Below are 20,929 nucleotides of genomic sequence, written 5' to 3'. Positions count from 1 at the left end.
GTGTGTGTCATCATTATCCATGACCTATAATTATAGTCTTATTATCACTAAGCAAAACCAAGAACAAGTGTAGAAATAGGTTGCTGTGTAGATGGATTTACGATATTATCATATTAAGTCAGTGAGTGTGAATTATGATTACATCCTTTAAAAAAAATAGTTTGATGCACAAAGTATTTATATTTATGTAAATTTTGAGAAAAAGTTATAACTTAAGAAGGTATAATACAAATAGTTTACCCTAATATACACATTAATAATTAATTGTACGAGTCAAGTATTTTTTATGGTTCCTATAATGGTTATATCGTAGCCTCTTATTTTATTTTTGATTTTTTTGCTATGTAACATAGCACATTCCAAAATTTATTAATTTTAGGTTATATTAAATATTTTTTAACATGAGAAATTAAGCTAAAATTATCAAATTATGCCAAACTTGTAACTATAATGATAGTTCCCGCCTCCTACCATGATCTTATATCCTCACTTGGAACTATAGACGCTTAAAAGAATGACCTTGTACATGAATTTTTCAAGACATGTTTTTTTTTCTCATTCGGTGTCCGATATTCATATTGAAACTCGACTAAATTCGAATTTATAATGAAAATTCCATATGTGTGTGGGGGGGGGGGGGGGGAGGGGGAGGGGGAAATGCTCTTTAACATAGATGACTCCGTACTTAAAAAGACTCGAATCCGAGGTCAACCTCTGATTAAAAATAAAAAAGGACTTATAATCACTCCACCACAAATCTGATTGATTCCCAGACATGTTGTAGCTATATTTCATTAAGTACTGAAAATGATTGAGAAGTTCATTATTTATCCAAGTATGACTACACATAATTACTTGAAAATAACGATTATTGTACTATATAGTAATCTCATCATCTCTTTATTTCCTTTTAGTATGTCTTCAAGTTAAAAGCTTATATATTTTTTGTGCCATAAGTAGTAATTTCTCTATCTCAATTTATATTATGATGTTCGATTATATACGATTTTTTTTAAAAAACAGATAAATTTAGAATTTGTGATAAAAAATAAATCATAAATATTAATATAGCTTTAGAAATCATATCATTGAAGATACATAAAAAGAGAAGTATAAAATTAAATAGTTTCTAGTTAAGGAGTACAAATATATTATTTGTAAGAAAGGCATAAAAAAAATATGGCACATAAATTTGAATAAAGAAAGTAAATATCTCGCTTCAAAGTTTGATGTCAAATCATGATATTTAATATAACTTATAAGTCATGATATTTAATATAAATTTAAATTAATCAAATTTTAAAACGAATTTCAAAACTATTCAATACTTATCCACTTACAAAAGTATTAATGTTGGAGTGCAAATTTTTCAATAATAAACCAAAGGTGGCCCTACATTATTCCTAGCCTAAACATTTATTTTTCAATATTTTTCATTTTCACCATTATGCTCTCAATGGTTCATAATTAGAAACATATTCATTGTAAAGAATAAAACTACTTTAAATTATTTTAGTCCTCAATTGGTCCCTAGTCCCTACCTTAAAAGAAAAGGGAAATCAAACATGAAAAAAAAAAGTTGTCATTAACCTTAATCATGATAGTTTAATTTTTAAAAGAAGATTCATTAAACAAAATACCACTTTTAAAAAATAAAGAAACACAAAAAAAGAATAGTTAGGAAAAAGAAATATATAAGATCTTTCAAACTTGTTTCATAGTCTTTTATCTCTTTTTTTTAATCATTATCTGTTTAGACATGACTTAAATAAATATCAAATTCTAAACAAAGTTAATTTCCTACTCCAACTTTAAATTATTCTTTCAATATTGGACAATTTAATTAGGGGCGAAACTGTATTTTATCTCTAAACTTTTATAACTAGAATACGAGAGTTCCCCGACTGATTTTACTATAGAGATCAATACTAAACAATAACTTCCTCTCCTACAATGGATTATCCATTTTAAGGGGTTTGAAGCTGAAAATTCTGATAAAAAACATACAGATTGATCTTATTCATTCCGCCACACAACATTATGAAATAAAGTATAGTCAAACTTATGAAATGGTCCAATTTCGTTTGCCTTTTTTCTCTAAACACCTGTCAAAAAGGAGGTGTGAAATTGAAAATATATGAAAGGAAAAAAGGTATATAGGAACAATCATATCTCAAAAAAGGCAGCCAGCAATTTACACTTATCTCCTACTCTGTCTTGGACCCTAAGGCTCATGCAAAAAAATATTATTATTTTGTTTTGTAATTAGGTAAAGACTTACTATCCAATTTGTAAGGAAATCTTGTAGGCCAACCACACAAATCTTTGTAGGAAAAAAAAGAATATTTCACCAAATACTTTTCAAGACCCCTCAACCAATACACTACTTTTAAAAAAACAGCCCGATTCACTAAAGCTCCCGCTATGCACAGGGTCCGAGGAACCAATACACTACTTAATTTTAACTTTTAAGGTCCACCATTAGAAATTTTGATTTCATTCTGTGTTGTTAGAACTCTTTAAAAATTTCAGTGAGTGCATATTAAATTCTCTAAAAATAATATATTTTTAGAGAATTCAACATGAATGCATATTGAATATGAAGAGTCTGCACAATTTAGATTTCATCTTTTCAAAAAATTTGTTACACAATTAATTAGTTTGTTGAGATTCAAATTGTGATTAAAATTTAAGTTGTTTTCACTTTCAGAAAGTATAATTATGTCACAACTCGTACAATCTATAAAGGCCAGATCAGCTCCGCTAGCAAGGAGCGAAAGAACCAAGTTTTCTGTGGTGATGTCAGAATTTGCACCTATTCATCTCGTACTCACCTAAGGTCAAATGGACTGCATTTTGTAAACAACCTACTTTGATGTAAGGATAAATATATGACTAATTTCATAGCTCAAACAAGTGATATATAGGTGAATATTTGGAATTCTTGACATGCATAAATTTGATAGATATGGAAGTGAAGTTTAACAATAGTATAATTTTATTAATTTGAGAAAAAACTATAGTAGTTACATGATTTGCCAATGCACCAAACTGTGGAAAACAGTAGTCTAACCAAAACAAGTCTAGTAGCTAGGCAAGATCATCCATGAAGCTTTTTCTATATAGAATTTAAAGTAATATACATCACTTGTATATTTATTTTGTTTATTTTTATATCATTAGGCCATTTAAATGATATCTATTGGTAGTCTTCCTTGAAAAAAGGGGTTGTTTGCATTTTGAAAATAAAATATGACCTAATATAACATGTAAAACCGACTTGTTGATATAAAATTTATTAATTTATACTAAAATTATATAAAACATGAACTCTTTCTATATAATATCCAACCCTAAAAGAAGAAGAAAACAAGCATTTCCAAATTAGTCAGTGGCGGAGCCAAGATTTTAATTAAGGGAGTTTAAAATCTAATAAAGTAGACACACGAAATAGTCGAAGGAGGGACGACATCTACTATATATACATAAAAAAAATACTCTAACCATGCATAAATAGTATAATTTTCCGTCGAAGGGAGTTCAGATAAATCCCTGATCACAAGATGGCTTCGCCACTGCCCAAAGTGCAAAAAAATCCTTTCTACTAAGCCGAAGCTTATCAGAGATAACTTTTTATTCCGAAAAGATAGAAGTAAGTTCCGAGTATTTTCAAATTAGGTATGTTGTTGTTTTATAAATGCAAAAAAGTACCAAGTTTTCTTAGGCATTAGTGAAGATAACACTAAATAGAATAATCTTTTAGATGGCATTGACGTAATTTCACTTCAATTAAGATTTGTTATAAAGAAAGCAAGATGTTATAGGTTACCTTTAAAGTCCAATCTATATGATAAAGCATCTTATAATAGTACCAACATTTCATTATTCCAAAGCATAAAAAGGCCTAACAAGACACACACAAAAAAAACTTAGGCTAAAAAAAATGACAACTCCTAAGCAAACGGAGCAACAACAACAAATTGTAAAGATGAAGAGCTCAGGGATGATGAGCTACAATGGAAGCCCTATGATCGATGATCGAGACGAAGAAATGACATTATCAGCATTGTCTACATTTCGAGCTAAGGAAGAAGAGATAGAGAGGAAGAGAAAAGAAGTTTCTGATAAGGTTCAAGCTCAATTAGGACGCGTTGAGGAAGAAACTAAGCGTTTAGCTGAAATACGCGAGGTAAGGAAGGATTCAGACTCCACTGATAGAATTACGCTAAATACGTTTGTTATTATAGTATTACTATGTTACAATTAGTTAGTTTATGACATATGTATTATTTTTATTTTATTTTTTTGATGTGATGTTGAAATGGAAAATCAAGTAGAAGCTTGAAACATTTGTTGATCCAGCTGGGAAGGAAGTAACAATTGTGAGGAAGAAGATTGACTTAATAAATCGTGAATTAAAGCCAATGGGGCAGAACTGCCAGAGAAAGGTGAAGCATTTGACTAAACTGTTAGTATTTTTTTACTTTACAGGAATTTTTTTTTAAACTGACTCGATGATCTATAAAAAATACTTTTTTTTTTATGAGATAAAAATAAGATTGTGTATATAACAATCTCCTCAGACTGTGCTCGTTAGATTATAGTAAATATGTTAATGGTTGTTTTACTTTGAGCCGAGTCTGTAAAAAGCTTATAGAATGGGTAAGAAAGACTAAGCGCTACTTGACCCTTCTTCAGTCTAAACTTGGCGCAAATTATTAATTTCATCTCTGACACACCTCTCTAATTAACTAATTAAATTTAGATACATCCCAAAAACGCAACATGACATTACAAGTGACCTCAAATTATTGTAAGATAATAAGACTCTTAATAAAAATCAGTGTTCTCATCTTGATAAAAACTATGGAGTTTATTTTCTTCATGTTGCAAGATAGCTGATGTATTTAAGTTTAGTTAGTTAAATAAAAAAATATTTATAAAACTATTAATAATTCAAAAATAAAATTAATTATTCCCATAAAATTTATAAGATATTTTTTAGTACTTCTTTTCTGCTTTAGAAAAATTAATATTACTTTACTAAAAGACAAGGGACAGAGATAGATAGACATGTTTGTTTTATAGTAGTTGGTATTCTAAAAAGTCATTGGATTCTATGTTTGAACAAGAATCTCTCTCACATACACAGTTTTCAAGATTATGGTGATTAGCACCACCAATACTATTGTTTATTATTGTCAGTACTAGCAGTAGAGAAGAAAAAGAATACATTATTGAATCGAGAATTTATTAAAAATTGTCTTTTAAAATTATATTAATTATATTATTGTTATTGTAATAAAATAAAAAAACTGGGGAAGCATCTATAGTTTTTTTGGGGTGTAGGGGTAGGGATTCGATCATTGAAGAGAGGAGGGCGTCAACCAACTGAGCAATCCTCACATCTCTTATACATTTAATGTTGTTCATATTTTTTTAAAGATGGTCTCATATATATATATATATTGGATTCTTAAAAGGAAAAAAGTTTAAATATGTAATTGAATTTTGAGAAAAAGTTTATTCATGTCATTCATTCAAAATTTGATTCATTTATGTCATTTTTATTTGAAAAAATGCTCATTCATGCTATTATTTGTTAACTGAAATGACATAGATGAGCCAAGCTTTTAACGGATGGCATAGATGAGCCTTTTCTCAAAGTTCGATGATATATTTAAACCTTTTTAATTTTAAAAAATAATTTAGTTAATGACATGCCCAAATTATAATTGATCACGTGTACAAAATAGTTTTGTAAAAAGAAAAATATTTTTAGCTTACAAATAATGTCATTGATGAGCCTTTTCTCAAACGGAAATGACATAAATGAGCCAAACTTTTAATGGATGACATAGATGAGCCTTTTCTCAAATTTTGATCGCATGTTTGAGCCTTTTCCCTTCTTAAAAAATACATTTTTTTTTTTGAAAATTTGGCACATATCGATTAGTATTTTGAAAGAATTAATAGTTCCACTGAACGAATAAGCGAATTCAAGATCTTAAGTTAGCGGTTCAGAAAGAGTACTATAGTCTTATATCTTGGAATTATAATTTATTTATTTTCTTCAGGAAAAGGAATACAAGGAAGCACTTGATGCATTCAATGCAAAAAGCAAGGAAAAAGCTCAGCTAGTTACCAAATTAATGGAGGTAAGCCTTTTTGCTTCTTGTCTACTGTAAGTAAGCTAACGTTTGATTATAATTTTATAAAATTTATCTTTAAATAACTGTTTGATCTGATCTTCATCAAGTATTTTCAAGTTCCAAAAAAATTGGCTCATATCAGCTTTTTTTTTTTTTTTTTTTTGAGACTTTCACTTATAAAACGTCTAATTTTTTAAAAAAAGTAAAATGCACGTCTAAATACGACTTCAAAAACTCAAAATTTTCAATTTTTAACTTCAAAATCTATAGCTAAACAAGAGCCAACTCTATTCAGCACAAGAAAAACATAAATCAGCAATGGACAAATTCTATTGCATGCATAACAACAAATTCTGTCATTAATCCTATTTAATGATGAATTAATCAAAAAAATTATGTTGGCTACGTTCTATTCGCGATCATATATCTAAGTTAATTTGTTTATAGTTTTGATATATTTCCATTTTTTTTTCTTGTGAACAAATGGACAGTTGGTAAGTGAAAGTGAAAAACTGAGGATGAAGAAATTGGAGGAGCTGAGCAAGCATATAGAAGCCTTGCACTAATATCACTTTTATATAGCCAAGAATTTGATGTATTGATCAATTGAAACTCTCACATTGGACTTTTTTAGTTTGTTATATCTTTTTTTATTATGTTTGTTGTACTTTTAAACCTCACTTTTTTGTTTTGGGTTTTAAGTTTGACAAGTCAGGTCTAATTTGACATCCTTAAAAAGGATCAATGATGTTTGGTAATTTTCTAATTTGGATTTCAGATGTAAATTGTGGAGATCTGTCTTCTTTGTATGATTATAATTCCTGGACTTTTCCTTCATGAATTTCACTATATTGAACTGATATTTTTGTTTTTTCAATTCTCTTCATGGTATTTGTTTTACCAACTTTAAGCTATGACGCCCTAACTAAGGGCGAATCAAGAAGGACTGATAAATTTATAGACTGATACAACTTTTGAAGATGAGGTATATATGATATTTTAATTAGACGAATTTTATAATGGAATGAAAGAGAAAAGTGAAGAGTATTATAAGGTACAACTCAAATTCATATAATATAATACGGACGCTTGTGAAGATTGATATGGCATAGCCTGATTGAAGCAAAAATATTTTAACAAACAAAGAGGTATGGTTGAAAGATTCATGGTAAATAACCAACTGTTTTCTAGACAATCTATTACATATCATTGTATAAATATCGTTCAAGGCTAAATATTTAAGCAAAAATATTAGTGTGATATTTCACCGCTAAAGATGTATCTTTCTGGTATTCACTTGTTTTTTTAGGACCATTTCTTATGTGCTCGAGTTTTTTTTTTATCCAAACGGAATTTTGCAAGAAAATAAAATTTCGTGCATATCATAACTATAGAAAATGAGGTTTCATAGAGGAGTAAAAGTGAGTTTATATGAGGCATTACCAAAAGAATTTGAGAAGAGGAAATGCTCGTTAAGACAGTATATAATAGATCTTCATACGTCAATGCACTATCAGGGGCGGAGCCACAGGGGTGCGAGGGGTAGCGACCGAACCCCCTTCGTCGGAAAATTACACTATATATATACTGCGAATTTTTTTATTCATGTACAAATATTATTTTTGCATCCCCTTAACAAATGAAGATTGTGGTTCAGTGGATAAGATGTCTGTTATTGAGCCCATGGTTGCGTGTTCGATTCTCAGCAATGACATGTTTTTTTCTGTTTTCATCAGTCCCTTAATTTTCTTGAACCCCCTTATCAAATATTCTGGTTCCGCCCCTGTGCACTATGCTGTCATTTTTTAAAATGGTGATAAGAAAGATGGGCAAACTATTTGAGATTTGTTTTGCAAACAAGTCTTTTCTTTTTTGCATATGATTCATTAAGATTATAATTTTTAAACAAAATTAAACTTTCATAAATACTTTTTCTCAAAACGAATTTCTTCCAAAGGTTTGTCCAAATGACCTCTAAAATTAGGATGGAAGGAGTGAAAATAGTCAGAACTAGAAACAAGAAAACCTATTTTTCGTTCATGTTTTGTTTTTCGCTTGATGTTAGGTACTTGTGACATGCACTTTCTATCAAAGGGACTTCATTTTCATGTTTCTGCTGGTTGATTTTTGAAATTGAAAAAATAATTGGATCGAAAACCACAAATGAATAGAAAGCGAGACTCGAACTCGAAAATTCAGATTAATGATGAAAAGATACTATATTTACTATCCATTACAACCTTTCGTGGTAGAAAACCTAATTTTAGAAAAGATAGAGCATAAAATTTGCAAATAGAAAACATTGAGATGCTAAACTATTAATTACCTAAACATAATGAACTAAAGTGACAAAAAACATTTTATTATAATTATTATTATTATTATTATTATTCCTCTTTTCCTCCCCCTAACTTCTTGTCAGTGAAAACATTAACCCAAAGAGAAGCTCAGCAATGGAAATTGTTGAAAAACTGCAAAACCCTAACAATGGAGGTGAAATTAAACTCAATCCCACATCAAATTCAAAGCCAAAAGTAGTAGTAATAATGGGAGCAACAGGTTCTGGAAAATCAAAACTTGCTATTGATTTGGCTTCTTACTTCCCTATTGAAATCATCAACGCTGATTCTATGCAGGTATTTAATTATATCTCTGTGTATTCTCATAAAGTTGAAAGCTTTTTGTATTTACTGGTAACCCTTTTTGTTTCTTGATTAGGTTTATCAAGGATTGGATGTTCTTACTAATAAAGTTACTCCCCAAGAGCAAAAAGGTACTTTGTGTCTCTGTTTTTTCAGTGTAATTATTCGTCTATGTTAGCATCAAATGCTTATCATTATGTCAAAAACTATATCTGATAGGCAAAGTACAACTTTATTTTTTAACTAAGTTCACCACGTAAACGAAATGTTGGATCATCACTCTGACCTAGCCACCCCAGTCCCACGTAGGCCTTGCCATAGGCAGGATGTTGGTGTTACCCAACAATCTGTATAATTTTAGATGTTGGTGTTTCTAGACTAGAAGTTAATAGTTTGTTTGGATGGTTGTGACCAGGGGCAGAGCTAGAGTGTCAGCTACGGATTCAGCTGAACCCAGCAACTATAGTTCAAAATTTTGTATTTGTTTAAAAATTCATTGACTATGTACATATTATCTAATTTAGAACCAACTTAAAAATATTGAAATCCAGAACCCATAGGCTTCGAATTCTGATTTCACCTCATGTTACCTATTGTATTGTATATTATTGTTACATTAATGTAATGTCGGTTATAATTGGTACTTGTAACTTTTATTGTATTTGTATTGTCAAATTCGTTTTTATGTAACAACGAAAAATACTAGGAACAACCCATTGGGTGGTGTCGTGTCGTTACCTTAGTTTCTTTTCATCTTACTTTTATTATTTAAAATTCTTGTTTTACCATTGTCCCTATTTTTTTTAATAATAACTCTATCATGTGCTCTATTTTTTCTCTGTAATACTATAAGCTTATTCTTCAGATTGCTGGTGTGTGGTATTGTAAAACGAAGGGAAGCGATACATCTAGCCAAATGTTATATTCATCAAAACAGTACAATACAATACAATATATATGAAACAATATATAACAACCATCCAAACATGCTATTAAGAAAGTGAAGAGAGACTCTTGACACATATGTAAAATATCTATCTATGTATATATATACCAAAGGTATCCTTTGTTTTTTAACTTGAATGTTATTAATAGTAAAATAGAATACCAATAGTATTGAAGAGTTCTCAAGTGTATATTTTGAATGGACCAAAACAGAAAGGTGCTGTATAAAATGCAACAGAGTGTTTTTTTTTTTTTTTTGCATGACTTTGTGAGTGTGATTTTTTTTTTTGGTTGTTGTTTCACTGACAGGAGTGCCTCATCATCTTCTTGGTACTATCAACCCCTGTGTTGAATTTACTGCCAAGGATTTTCGTGACTCAGCTATCTCTGTGAGGCCTCTTTATTGATGATCTCAGTTCTTGTATTTATGTACGAAGCTAATAGTATGTTGATGGGCATTGGATGCTGAAGTACTGATATTATAGTTACCATCAAAGCTGCATCTTCAATAATGGGTCTAATGCTCATTCCTTGGCTTTTCAAATGAGTAATTATGGTGTTGCCTTTTGCCTTGTTGCTTGAAATTTCCCCGGTAGACAAGAAAACCGTCTCTACCTGCACCTAGATGTAGATATTCCCTTCATACATACCACCCCACCCCCATGCACCAATTTTAGTGACTACAAAAGAGATTCCTCATTGTTTAATTAGTCAAGCAAATGGACATATACTCAAGTCATTAATTCACTTTGTATGGGAACGAATATGCTGAAAAAGTTTACGACTAATTGTCTACAATTAAGTTTTTTAAAAAGTGACTTTATCCAAAAAAGTTACAGAAAGTTATTCTCAGAATGATCAGGAATTTTTATATGGGCCAGCTTAAAGGTCAGGCCTCTGTCTCACCTGATAACAAGTATAGCCTCCTTTGTCCTTAACGGCACTCTTCCCTTCTTTTTCAAGAGGCTTCTGTGAAGAATGTGGTTCTTCTTCAATTGAACAAATGTTAGTGGTGTTAGTGAAACAAACTAACTTTGGTGGCTTTTGTCACTAGGCTACATAACTAGCCTATCTTTCTCTATAGTAAGTTTGATTTCTGTTTTCAGCTATCTATCTAGGAGAATAATATTGTGTGGAAGAAAAGTTCGTGAAACGTATATATGCATCAATGGTCATATCTGTCTACTTTTTCTGCTAATGTGATTTCTCCTTTTATTTGTATTTTCAGATAATAAATGAGGTATGGTCCCGCAAAAGGTTGCCAGTTATAGTTGGAGGAACAAATTATTATATTCAGGTACATTCTTATGCGATCTCCACTCTCCAGTTTCTTGTTTGTGTGTGCATGAGTCCATCATGATAGGAATTCCCAAAGACACTAGGAGAAAAATGATAGTTGATGCAGAAATTGTCTACCCCAATAGTTTGCATTATTCAGAAACTTACTTTTCTCCTGAATGAATCACAAGGTTAGTTAAAGAGTTAGATTCGCCGGGTGCTGCCCCTTAACTGCCAGTGTTTTTAAAAACGATAAGCCCAAAAGTGCGACAAGATCCATGAGGCTTGAAGCAAAAAGCGAGAAGTGAGGCCCACTTTTCTTTAAAGTGAAGCACACAATTTATAGATAATTTAAATATATTAATACATATAACATGACCAATTTCAGTATCTAATATGCAATAATGTCGATATTAACCCAACTCAAAGTTGAGATTTAAATAACGACAACTTTTCATTTTGATCATTTCTTACGTCATGATTTGAAGTGCACATTCCTCTGAAGTGCAAGTAGCTGTACCTATGACGCGATAGCCCTCGCTTCATCGCTTTAAACGACGAAGCGTTAGCTTTTAATAACACTGTTAACTGCTAGTAACATCCTTCTCTTAGAATATGAGCTTTCCTAAAATCTGCAATAGACTCCTTGTCAGCATTCTTTTTATCTGTTTATAAATATGTTGGCAAGCAGGTAAATCTTTTGGTTTTTATTTCTTTTTTGCTATTTTACTAAATTCTGTTTTTCAGCGTTCCTGAACTTCTTCCTAAGTATGAGTGTTAGTTATAGTTTTCTGGATTTGTTTTGCTTGCATTCAGGCTCTTGTGAGCCCATTCCTTCTTGATGATTCTGTTGAAGATGCAGAGGCTAATTGCTTAAGCGACTCTCAAGGTAAACAATAAGTTGTCTGTGTTTTTTGTCTAAATTTATTTCCTCGGGATCAAAGATTTATAGGTGCTATTATCTTTCCTTCTCTGCAGAAGATGAGCAATCTGATCTTGCAGTTGAACTTATGCGTGAGGATTATGATTGTGCTTACAACCGTCTTAAAGATATTGATCCAGTTGCAGCTAACAGAATTCATCCAAATAATGGCAGAAAGGTGTGGTGATGTTTGGCTTCATATGACATAAATTATTTGCATGATGCAATCAGCTGAATCCTTTCAGCCAGACACGTTGATTTTGACTATCTAACAGGAATTGCTTTTTTATTCTAAGATGTAACAACTACAATGACATTGATCTAACATGAATTCGGTTTGAGTTTGCACGTTGCTTCAAGTTGCAAGCTACGGACCCACATTTTAATACGTAACAACTTCATGTGTAGTCTGGCATTGTTAAATTTTTTATAGGACTGATTCAATTTGTACTGAAGACTTCTCTGTCTGGGAATGCACGTTGAGCATTTCTTGTGATTTCTGGTCTCCAAAACCTATATATTCAGACTTCAAAGCTGTTATGGCAATGCTTTGTTTGTCTGAACATCTGGTTACTAGTGACAGAATGTTAAAACTAATTGCTTTTATCCTACAAAGTGGAATGAAAGTAATAATGCTTCATATAGACTTATGATTCCTATCTATTGTATAGAGGTTCTGATTGATGTATCTATTGTCATAACCTGCAGATCAACCAATACCTGAGTCTGTATGCACGATTTGGTGTTATTCCAAGCAAACTTCTTCAAGAGAGGACTGTAGAGGTGCGTGCTTCTTGTTCATCATTGATTTTAGTAATTTTATTTTCCATTAATTGTATTGATTTCTAATGAGAGTAAGATTTGGATTTTGCAAATAGTTTTAATTGTTTTCAGCTACTATACACGACGGGACAAGATTGTTCCTTTAGGACTCTCTTCAGAAGATATTTGCATTAGAAAGGTCAGTCTGGTGCCCAAAGCATCCCGCTTTCACGTAGGGTCCAGGGAAGGGTGATGTAGACAGCCTACCCTAATGCAAGCATTAGTGGCTGCTTCCATGGCTCGAACATGACCTATAGGTCACATGGAGACAACTTTACCGTTGCTCCAAGGCTCCCCTTCTTTAGAAGATATTTGCATTGAAGTCTTATTACAGAAAAAGGGAATAGGGTGCAGGGAATTGCTATATATGCATCAGTTCATCATATTGGTCCCTTGTCTGTCAACCTTCTTCTAAGCAGTTGATAGAGCTTTCCCATCACTTTGCTAAACCTCAAAAAAAAATTCAGTTTACAGTGCTCTTTCTTTTATCCCTTTCCATTCTTCCATCTGTGTATTTCGGTGCTACCGTAAGTCGTCATAATTCCATATTTTGTATTGGAAAATATGAGCAGTCGGTATAGCCTGTTGGATTGATGAAATTGCCATAGCATACCTCTTCATGTTATTTTGTTGCTTGTGGCAGGGCAGAACTGGGGTCAAGTTGATAATTCAAGACATGATTTTTGCTTCTTATGCGTGAATGCATCACTTTTGACTTTGGATCCATTTGTCGATAGAAGAGTTGATCACATGGTTGATGCTGGTCTACTGAACGAAGTTCTTGACATCTACAATATGAATGCAGACTATACAAAAGGCTTGAGGCAGGCCATTGGTGTTAGGGAATTCGAGCCGTTTCTTAGGCGTTACATACTGGAACATCAAAAACCTTGCGGTGAATCTCACGATCAGACACTAAATGACCAGATATTGAAGCAAAATATACAGCATATTGTGGATTCCCCTGATGATAATGAATGGAAAGCTCTTCTAACTGAAGCGATTCAACAAGTCAAATTGAACACACGGAGACTAGTTCGACGTCAAGTAAGTACTACTCCCTTTTACGGTAGGTAGTTGTATGTTTAAACAAGGTATATAACCAAGGAGAAATGTTTATGTGGAGAATTTCCGGTTTTTCAAGTCAGCCTCCATGGGGTTTGGCAAGTGCTCGATTCTGGCAAAACCAGATTTAGCTGAACTGAATATTGAATTTTGCAAAGCTCTGGTTAAAAGGTGCAGAAATTGGTTGAAATGTTTATAGCAGAAATTTCTTGAAACCAATTGCTGTCGTAAATACACATTTTCTCAAACATTATTTGGAAGATATAAAGCATTTCAAAGTTCCTAAAAAGATAGAGCATGTAACTCCTAATACTCTATTACTCTTCATTAGTGAACAAAGCCTTCTTACTTCATACTACACCATTTAATACAAGAACGAGGAAATACTTGCAAAATTTCTTGCTTAAGGCGTACACTAGCTGTTACTGGATACTGAGTTTCTTTGAGTTGCATTTTTTTTTGAAATGTTTATGGTTGTCTGGTTGTTGTCAGAGGAGAAGACTTAATCGTCTGCAGATGCTATATGGATGGAACATACATTATGTTGATGCCACGAAGTCCATCATAAGTATGTGATCGGGCTTTATACTTTAATGAAATTTGGCTTCAATTTCGTAGACCTTATCCATAGTATGACTGTTCTGGTTTGATTGTTGTCCATATATCTCTGCATTGATTTGCATTTTTGAGTAGGTGGCGCTGATGATATATGGACAGTAGAAGTGGTGAAACCCTCTGTAGGAATAATCAAATCCTTTCTCACCGGGGAATCCAGTACAGAAAATGGCAGCAATGCTTCTGAAGAAACGAAGATGATTCAAAAGGATCTCTGGACTCAGCATGTTTGCGAGGTTAGTAGCTAGCTGCTACATTCCTCCATCCCCCCTTTTCTGATGAAAAGAAGGAAAGAGTTGAAAGTAGAAATGTTCCTGTATTATCAATTTGATGATTACTACCAATCATTTTCCCAATATTACATGTTTATCGTTCGTTTGATCATAGGCATGCGGGAATAAGGTCCTTCGAGGCGCGCATGAGTGGAAACAGCATCGACAGGGTCGTGGCCATCGAAAACGAATTTCTCGGCTTAACAAGTCTGCAAGCTTGTGTTTGTGAAGCAAAACATATGTATACCACCTCTGCTTATAGCACACTTCTTTACTTTTACCTTTTGAGTTTCATATTACCTAGTTAAATGATATGCATTCTCACTTGTTATGATTTTGGGGCAATGTTCAACTAGTGAACTTAGCTTTAAAGTTAACTTAGACCCAAAATCCATACTTTTGACATGATATTAGAGTCAGATTCATTTGAATTCACAATTTAGCCGATATTGGGACCCCAGACATTACTCATGGGATCAGAAATAACCTCCCTACCCCACAAAGGTAGGATAAGGTTGTGTAGATTCTACCTTCTTAGACTTCACTCGTAGGATAACACATAATTTGTTGTTTATAGGGACTTCATATTATGAGCCCGTTTGGATGGGCTTAAAAAAGTAATTTTTATGTATGAAGTGTTTTTAGAACTTTGAAGTGTTGAAAGTTATTTTTATAAATAAACAGTTGAGTGTTTGGATAAAAGTGCTTAAATGAGGAAAATGATGTGAATTTTAGGGTTAAAAGAATAAAAAGGGTAGTTTGGGAATTTAGTTAAAATATAAGGGATATAAAAAAAAATTCATGGTTAAAAAAAATGCCATTAAGCACTTAGAATTTTTTTTTTTAGGAATCTTAACTTTTTATTTTTGAATGACTTTAAAAATTTTATAGCTTAAAGTTAGCAGGCTAACACGTCTAAAAGCTAAAAAAAGGCTTTAAATTGATTCTGACCAATTTAAAGTTCATCCAAACAGATTCTATATTATATTATCTAAAGTGCATCAGTGGGGTATATTGAAGCTTACATCGATTGTGGGGAGAGAAAATTAGTCTTTTTATACACTGTCTTCCACTTTGACTCTACTTTTGTTGTCTTTTGATTATTTTAATGTTTAAAAATCGATACTATTACTTCCTCTATTTTAATTTATATGATATTTTTGAAGTAGTTTAAGAAAAAAATAAAGACTTCTGAAATTTGTTGTCTAAAATAATTTTGGCGTTTCAACATGACAATTCTCTTGTCCTACGTGTTTTATGTCGTGTAGGATACATGCATTTACTTAGTCAATTATATATAAGTTAAAGTACTTGTACACCTAAAGTTTAAGGATATAAATATTAGAGGAGACCAAGTAATAAAGCACATTGATGTATTATGTCTTTCATTTAATGTCACTAATGTATTTATTTCATAGTTATATAAATCAGATGATATTTTAGTCATTTGCATCAAAGCTCACCTGCACCCCTCCCCCCCCTCCCACTTCCCCAACCAAGTTTGGAATCCTGAAGGTTAGTGATAGAGGAAAGTGAGGATGATGTGAAGTTATCATGCTTATATTTTAGGTTAAGAAGTCCCACAACCAAGCAACCCTCATATTTAATTGTCACTATTGAATTTGTAGTCTTGAACAGATTGTTGGTGATAGGTTGGAGGATGGGCAAGGATGACGTCAAATTATCATGATCCTAATTATGTCCTAGACGACAGATGTTTTATAATAGCCAAAAATTTTCTATAGAAGACTTCACCTAGTTAATACGCTCCTCACCTCAATGCTATACTTTTACTACTACTATGAAAAGTACATTAAATTTGTATAGTGTATAAGATTATTAAGTATTTCAACATCATACCAATTATTTGAAAGAAAAATCTCTGGTTATATTCCTTAAATTAAGTGATGTTATGTCAAATGGTTTTTCATAAAAAAAATTCAATCATGAATTAGAGACCACATAATATTTGGACATGGATATAAAAGTCCATAAAAATGAACATGGCATGCCCTACTTAAAATAATAAAGCAAAAAAAATGAGTAAATGAAAAGAGAATATCTTTCAAATTCAGCCCCCCACACATGATGAAAATAATTCAGCCCCCACACCTGAAGAAATAATTTTAATTATGACGCATATTATGTAACATGTTTTTCTTTTTAATAGGCGTTTAGCCATATATTCAATATTAAAAACTTGAAAAGAAGAGAGTTTTTGAAATTAAAGTTAAGAAAATGATATTTAAAAATTAAAATGATGTTTGACATGTATTCACTTAAAAAAAGAAAGTAGAGATTTTATGATTGTGAGAAAAATTCACTTGAAAAACTAACAAAAAATCATCAAATGTATAACCAAATAATATTTTTTTAAAAAAATTCATGTCCAAATGGGTCCTTGGTCTATTCCGAAAGATGACCCTTTTTTATATTTGACTATTTCCAATGTCTTATTTTATGTGACTTTATTTAATTTGATACGAAGTTAAAGTAAAAAACAATTTTTTTCAAACTTGTGATATAAAATAAGTCATAAATATGTGTTGCTATAAATTATATTATTAAGGTGAAGTAAAATTTTTAAAGATAAATTATTTATAAATATTTAAAGATATCATTTTGTTTTGGACAAACTAAAAAGAAAATCATGTACCTCACGTAAATTGGGATGATGGGAGTACCAATTTAATCTTATAATACTTCTCAATTTATCTTTAATAAGATGATTTATAGCTATAAATATATCAATAACAACAGATTTTAGATTATAAATTTCAAAAGCCTTATTTTCTTCTTAAACTTCATGTATAACAAATTATTGTCACATAAATTAAGACGAAAAGCAACATAATTTATTATATATATATTTTGAGGAACTCGATAACTTTAGTCCAAACCTTAGATGACAAATGATGACTCATCATAGTACATTCCTCATTTCTCACTATGATGATGTTGCATTGTGAAAACAAGTCCTCAAATTCCAAGAAGAATATGGTTCAGAGTGACCCTACTTCTTTTTGAAAAGCAAATGTTAGGACAATTAATGTGAAGCCATGAAAGTTACAGGTTAGTGGGGACAATTGTCCCATGCAGGTAATGCACCTTTTTCCATAAATTGTTAAAAATTGTGTGGTGTTGTATCTACATAAATAGGTGTGTTTGGGTGAACCATATATTGCTTCATTGGTATAGTAATAATTTAGTTAATTATTAGTAGCTAGCCATGGCTAATGAATTCAAGCATTTGGTTTTGGTTAAGTTCAAGGAAGATGTGGTGGTGGAGGATATTATAAAAGGATTGGAAAAACTTGTCCAAGGAATGGATATTGTCAAGTCATTTGTTTGGTAAGTACTTGAATACATTTTTCTCATTAGTCATTTTAATATTCTGCCATGTTTGTTTGAATTTTTCAAAAATGTTAATAAGTGTATATCGAATTATATGAAAGTTCGATATGAGTGCGGCAATATTTTGAAGAGTCTGAACAATATAGTTATCTCATTAAATGTAAAATGAGAAGCTTAAAGTATGAGTTTTTTCTATTTTTTGAACAGACTAAAAAGAAAAGTATGCCGCGTAAATTGTGATGCATGGAGTTTTAGAAGTACTCAATTGGCAGGAAGTCCGGTTGTTGTGAATTCTATGTTACTCTCAAAAACGATTACCGTATCCGTGTGAGTTCTATGAAAGTTTGGAAAATCCAACACGCACCCAACGATATTTTTAAAGAATCTGAGTAATATAGATTATGATAATGAATGAACTAAGGAGTCGTTTGGTATGAGGTATAAGGTATCATAATCTCGAGATAAAATACATATCCTGTATTTGGTTGAAGGTATTTGATAGTGCTTGGATTATTTATTCCACCATCTATATTATATTGATGGGATAAATTATTCATATACAGGGTGATGATGAAATAACTTATCCTGAGATTAATTAATTCCGGGATAATTTGTTCCCGATTAAACGACTCCTAACTACATTTTTTAAGAGTTAATAGTCAAAACAACATCTGAACTATCATTTTTTCTCAAAGTTTCTGAACGTAACTAAACTGTTCCTTTTCTTTTTGATGATTGTAAAATTAAAATGGTTTTTGTGGCAGGGGAAAAGATGTTGAAAGCAGTGAGATGCTTACACAAGGTTACACTCATGCTATTATAATGACATTCAATAGCAAAGAAGAATATAAAACTTTTGCTAATCAGCCACATCATGTTGAATTTGGAGCCACTTTTGCCTCTGTGATTGACAAGGCTGTGTTGCTGGATTTCCCTGCTATTTCAGTCAAAGCTCCTACTTGATATGATCAATGACACAAAAAAAGAAGAAATAAACTAGTATTATGTGTGTGTCTATGTTTCAATAATATGGTTTGATTTCAATTATATTTATTTCCAAAATTTGTGGATGGTTTAAGACATGTAATGTATCACTACTATCTTGAAATAAAGGCTTTATATAAGACATGTAATGTATATCATTAGGGAAATATATTTGCAAGAGAGTTGATGGGATAGTTTGAATCTCATCACTTTTAATTAGAGGTTTCGAATTTGAGCTTCAACTAAGAAAAAAAAATTATTAAGCAAAAATATATCCTCTGACGCGCCTTGAATATGTGCGCTTTTCTAGTAAGGTGAGTTTGTTGATGTTGAATGCAAACTTTTTTTTTTTTTTTTGATAAATCACAAAAATAATTGTTACTTCGTCCGTTTAAAAAAGAATGATCTAGTTTGACTTGACACGATTTTTTTTTTTAAAAAAAATCTAATGTCGAAATTCAAAGATAAGTTCTATAAAGTAGTGGTTAAATCAACATTGTTGTATGGAGCGGAGTGTTGACCAATCAAACTCTCATATCCAGAAGATATATTTTGTGGAGATGAGAATGCCAACATAGATGTGTGACCATATTAGGAGTAATAAGATTAAAAATGAGAGAAAAAAATTATTAAGCAAAAATATATCCTCTGACTCGCCTTGAATATGTGCGCTTTTCTAGTAAGGTGAGTTTGTTGATGTTGAATGCGAACTTATTTTTTTTTTGATAAATCACAAAAATAATTGTTACTTCGTCCGTTTAAAAAAGAATAATCTAGTTTGACTTGACAAGATTTTTTTTTAAAAAATAATCTACTGTCGAAATTCAAAGGTAAGTTCTATAAAGTAGTGGTTAAACCAACATTGTTGTATGTGGCGGAGCATTGACCAATCAAACTCTCATATCCAGAAGATATATTTTGTGGAGATGAGGATGCCAAGATAGATGTGTGACCATATTAGGAGTAATAAGATTAAAAATGAGGATATTTGAGATATGGAAATAAACAGATGGAACAACTTGCTAATGAAATTGATGTTATCAAGTCTTTTATTTGGTGAGTCCTTGAATACTAGTAGCATTTTTCTCATAAGTTCATTTTAGCCTATTCCGACTTTTTGGAACTGAGGCGTAGTTGTTATTGTTCGTCTTGATGTATACTCACACATTTTTTTTTGTGTGTGAATAATTGGTAAAAAACTTGTTAATGAAATATATGTTGTCAAGTCTTTTGTTTGGTAAGTCCTTGAAACTGAAACGTAGTTATTACTGTTCGTCTTGAGGTTATTTGAGGTTTTCAAGTGTTTTGTATGTGAACATTGTTGTCTTTTAAGACATGTATTGTATCACTATGAAGTATCTTGCAATATATGCTAATATCCCTTCATGAATGGGACATTTCAATAGAACTGGTCTTTTTTTATCAATATCTTGTGACTAAATGTTGATTAGCAAAATATCACTTATTACAAAACAAATCTAACTTTTGACTTTTAATAACCTATGTCTCTGCTATATGTGGTATTTATTATTGCTAATAAAAAGGTAGTTCGATATAGGAAACATCCCACATTCACATAGGATTTGGAAATTGGCCGCACCTGAAATTAAAGCTCATTCTTGATCATATGATCAATGACACAACAAAGCTAGTGTTATGTGTGTGCCTATGTTCCAATATGGTTTGATTTGTTTAGTATGTTTGTGGGATCTTTGAGGTTCAAGTGTTTGTATGTGAACATTCTATTGTATCAGTATGAAGTATCTTGCACTATATAACTTGTCTTTTTTTTCAATATCTTGTGACTAATGTCGATTAGAAAAAAGATCACTTAACTACAAAACAAATCTAGCTTTTGACTTTTCATAAAACCTATGT

General features: G+C 31.4%; 3 protein-coding genes across 3 annotated transcripts; all 3 read left to right on the top strand.

The window, feature by feature from the left end:
• The first annotated feature begins 3,847 nt into the window (after positions 1 to 3,847).
• Positions 3,848 to 6,937, top strand: LOC129902928 (uncharacterized). The gene is made up of 4 exons (XM_055978374.1): positions 3,848 to 4,189; positions 4,338 to 4,448; positions 6,078 to 6,158; positions 6,644 to 6,937. Exons 1-4 carry the CDS (start codon positions 3,944 to 3,946, stop codon positions 6,716 to 6,718), a joined length of 513 nt encoding a protein of 170 aa, XP_055834349.1. The 5' UTR covers positions 3,848 to 3,943; the 3' UTR covers positions 6,719 to 6,937.
• Positions 6,938 to 8,569: 1,632 nt separating this feature from the next.
• LOC129904278 (tRNA dimethylallyltransferase 2) lies at positions 8,570 to 15,047 on the top strand. Its single transcript, XM_055979817.1, has 11 exons — positions 8,570 to 8,788; positions 8,871 to 8,925; positions 10,049 to 10,128; positions 10,968 to 11,036; positions 11,834 to 11,906; positions 11,996 to 12,117; positions 12,648 to 12,722; positions 13,410 to 13,808; positions 14,319 to 14,394; positions 14,520 to 14,677; positions 14,829 to 15,047. Exons 1-11 carry the CDS (start codon positions 8,606 to 8,608, stop codon positions 14,940 to 14,942), a joined length of 1,404 nt encoding a protein of 467 aa, XP_055835792.1. The 5' UTR covers positions 8,570 to 8,605; the 3' UTR covers positions 14,943 to 15,047.
• A 2,800-nt stretch (positions 15,048 to 17,847) lies between these two features.
• LOC129904532 (stress-response A/B barrel domain-containing protein At5g22580) lies at positions 17,848 to 19,193 on the top strand. The gene is made up of 2 exons (XM_055980090.1): positions 17,848 to 18,064; positions 18,832 to 19,193. The coding sequence occupies exons 1-2, from the start codon at positions 17,943 to 17,945 to the stop codon at positions 19,028 to 19,030; spliced, it is 321 nt and encodes a 106-aa protein (XP_055836065.1). The 5' UTR covers positions 17,848 to 17,942; the 3' UTR covers positions 19,031 to 19,193.
• The last annotated feature ends 1,736 nt before the right edge of the window (positions 19,194 to 20,929 follow it).

This window comes from Solanum dulcamara, chromosome 9 (genome assembly GCF_947179165.1).
Source record: "Solanum dulcamara chromosome 9, daSolDulc1.2, whole genome shotgun sequence".
NCBI lineage: Eukaryota > Viridiplantae > Streptophyta > Magnoliopsida > Solanales > Solanaceae > Solanum > Solanum dulcamara.
The sequence above is the reverse complement of the archived record's forward strand: the minus strand, read 5'-3'. Positions and strand labels throughout refer to the sequence as shown.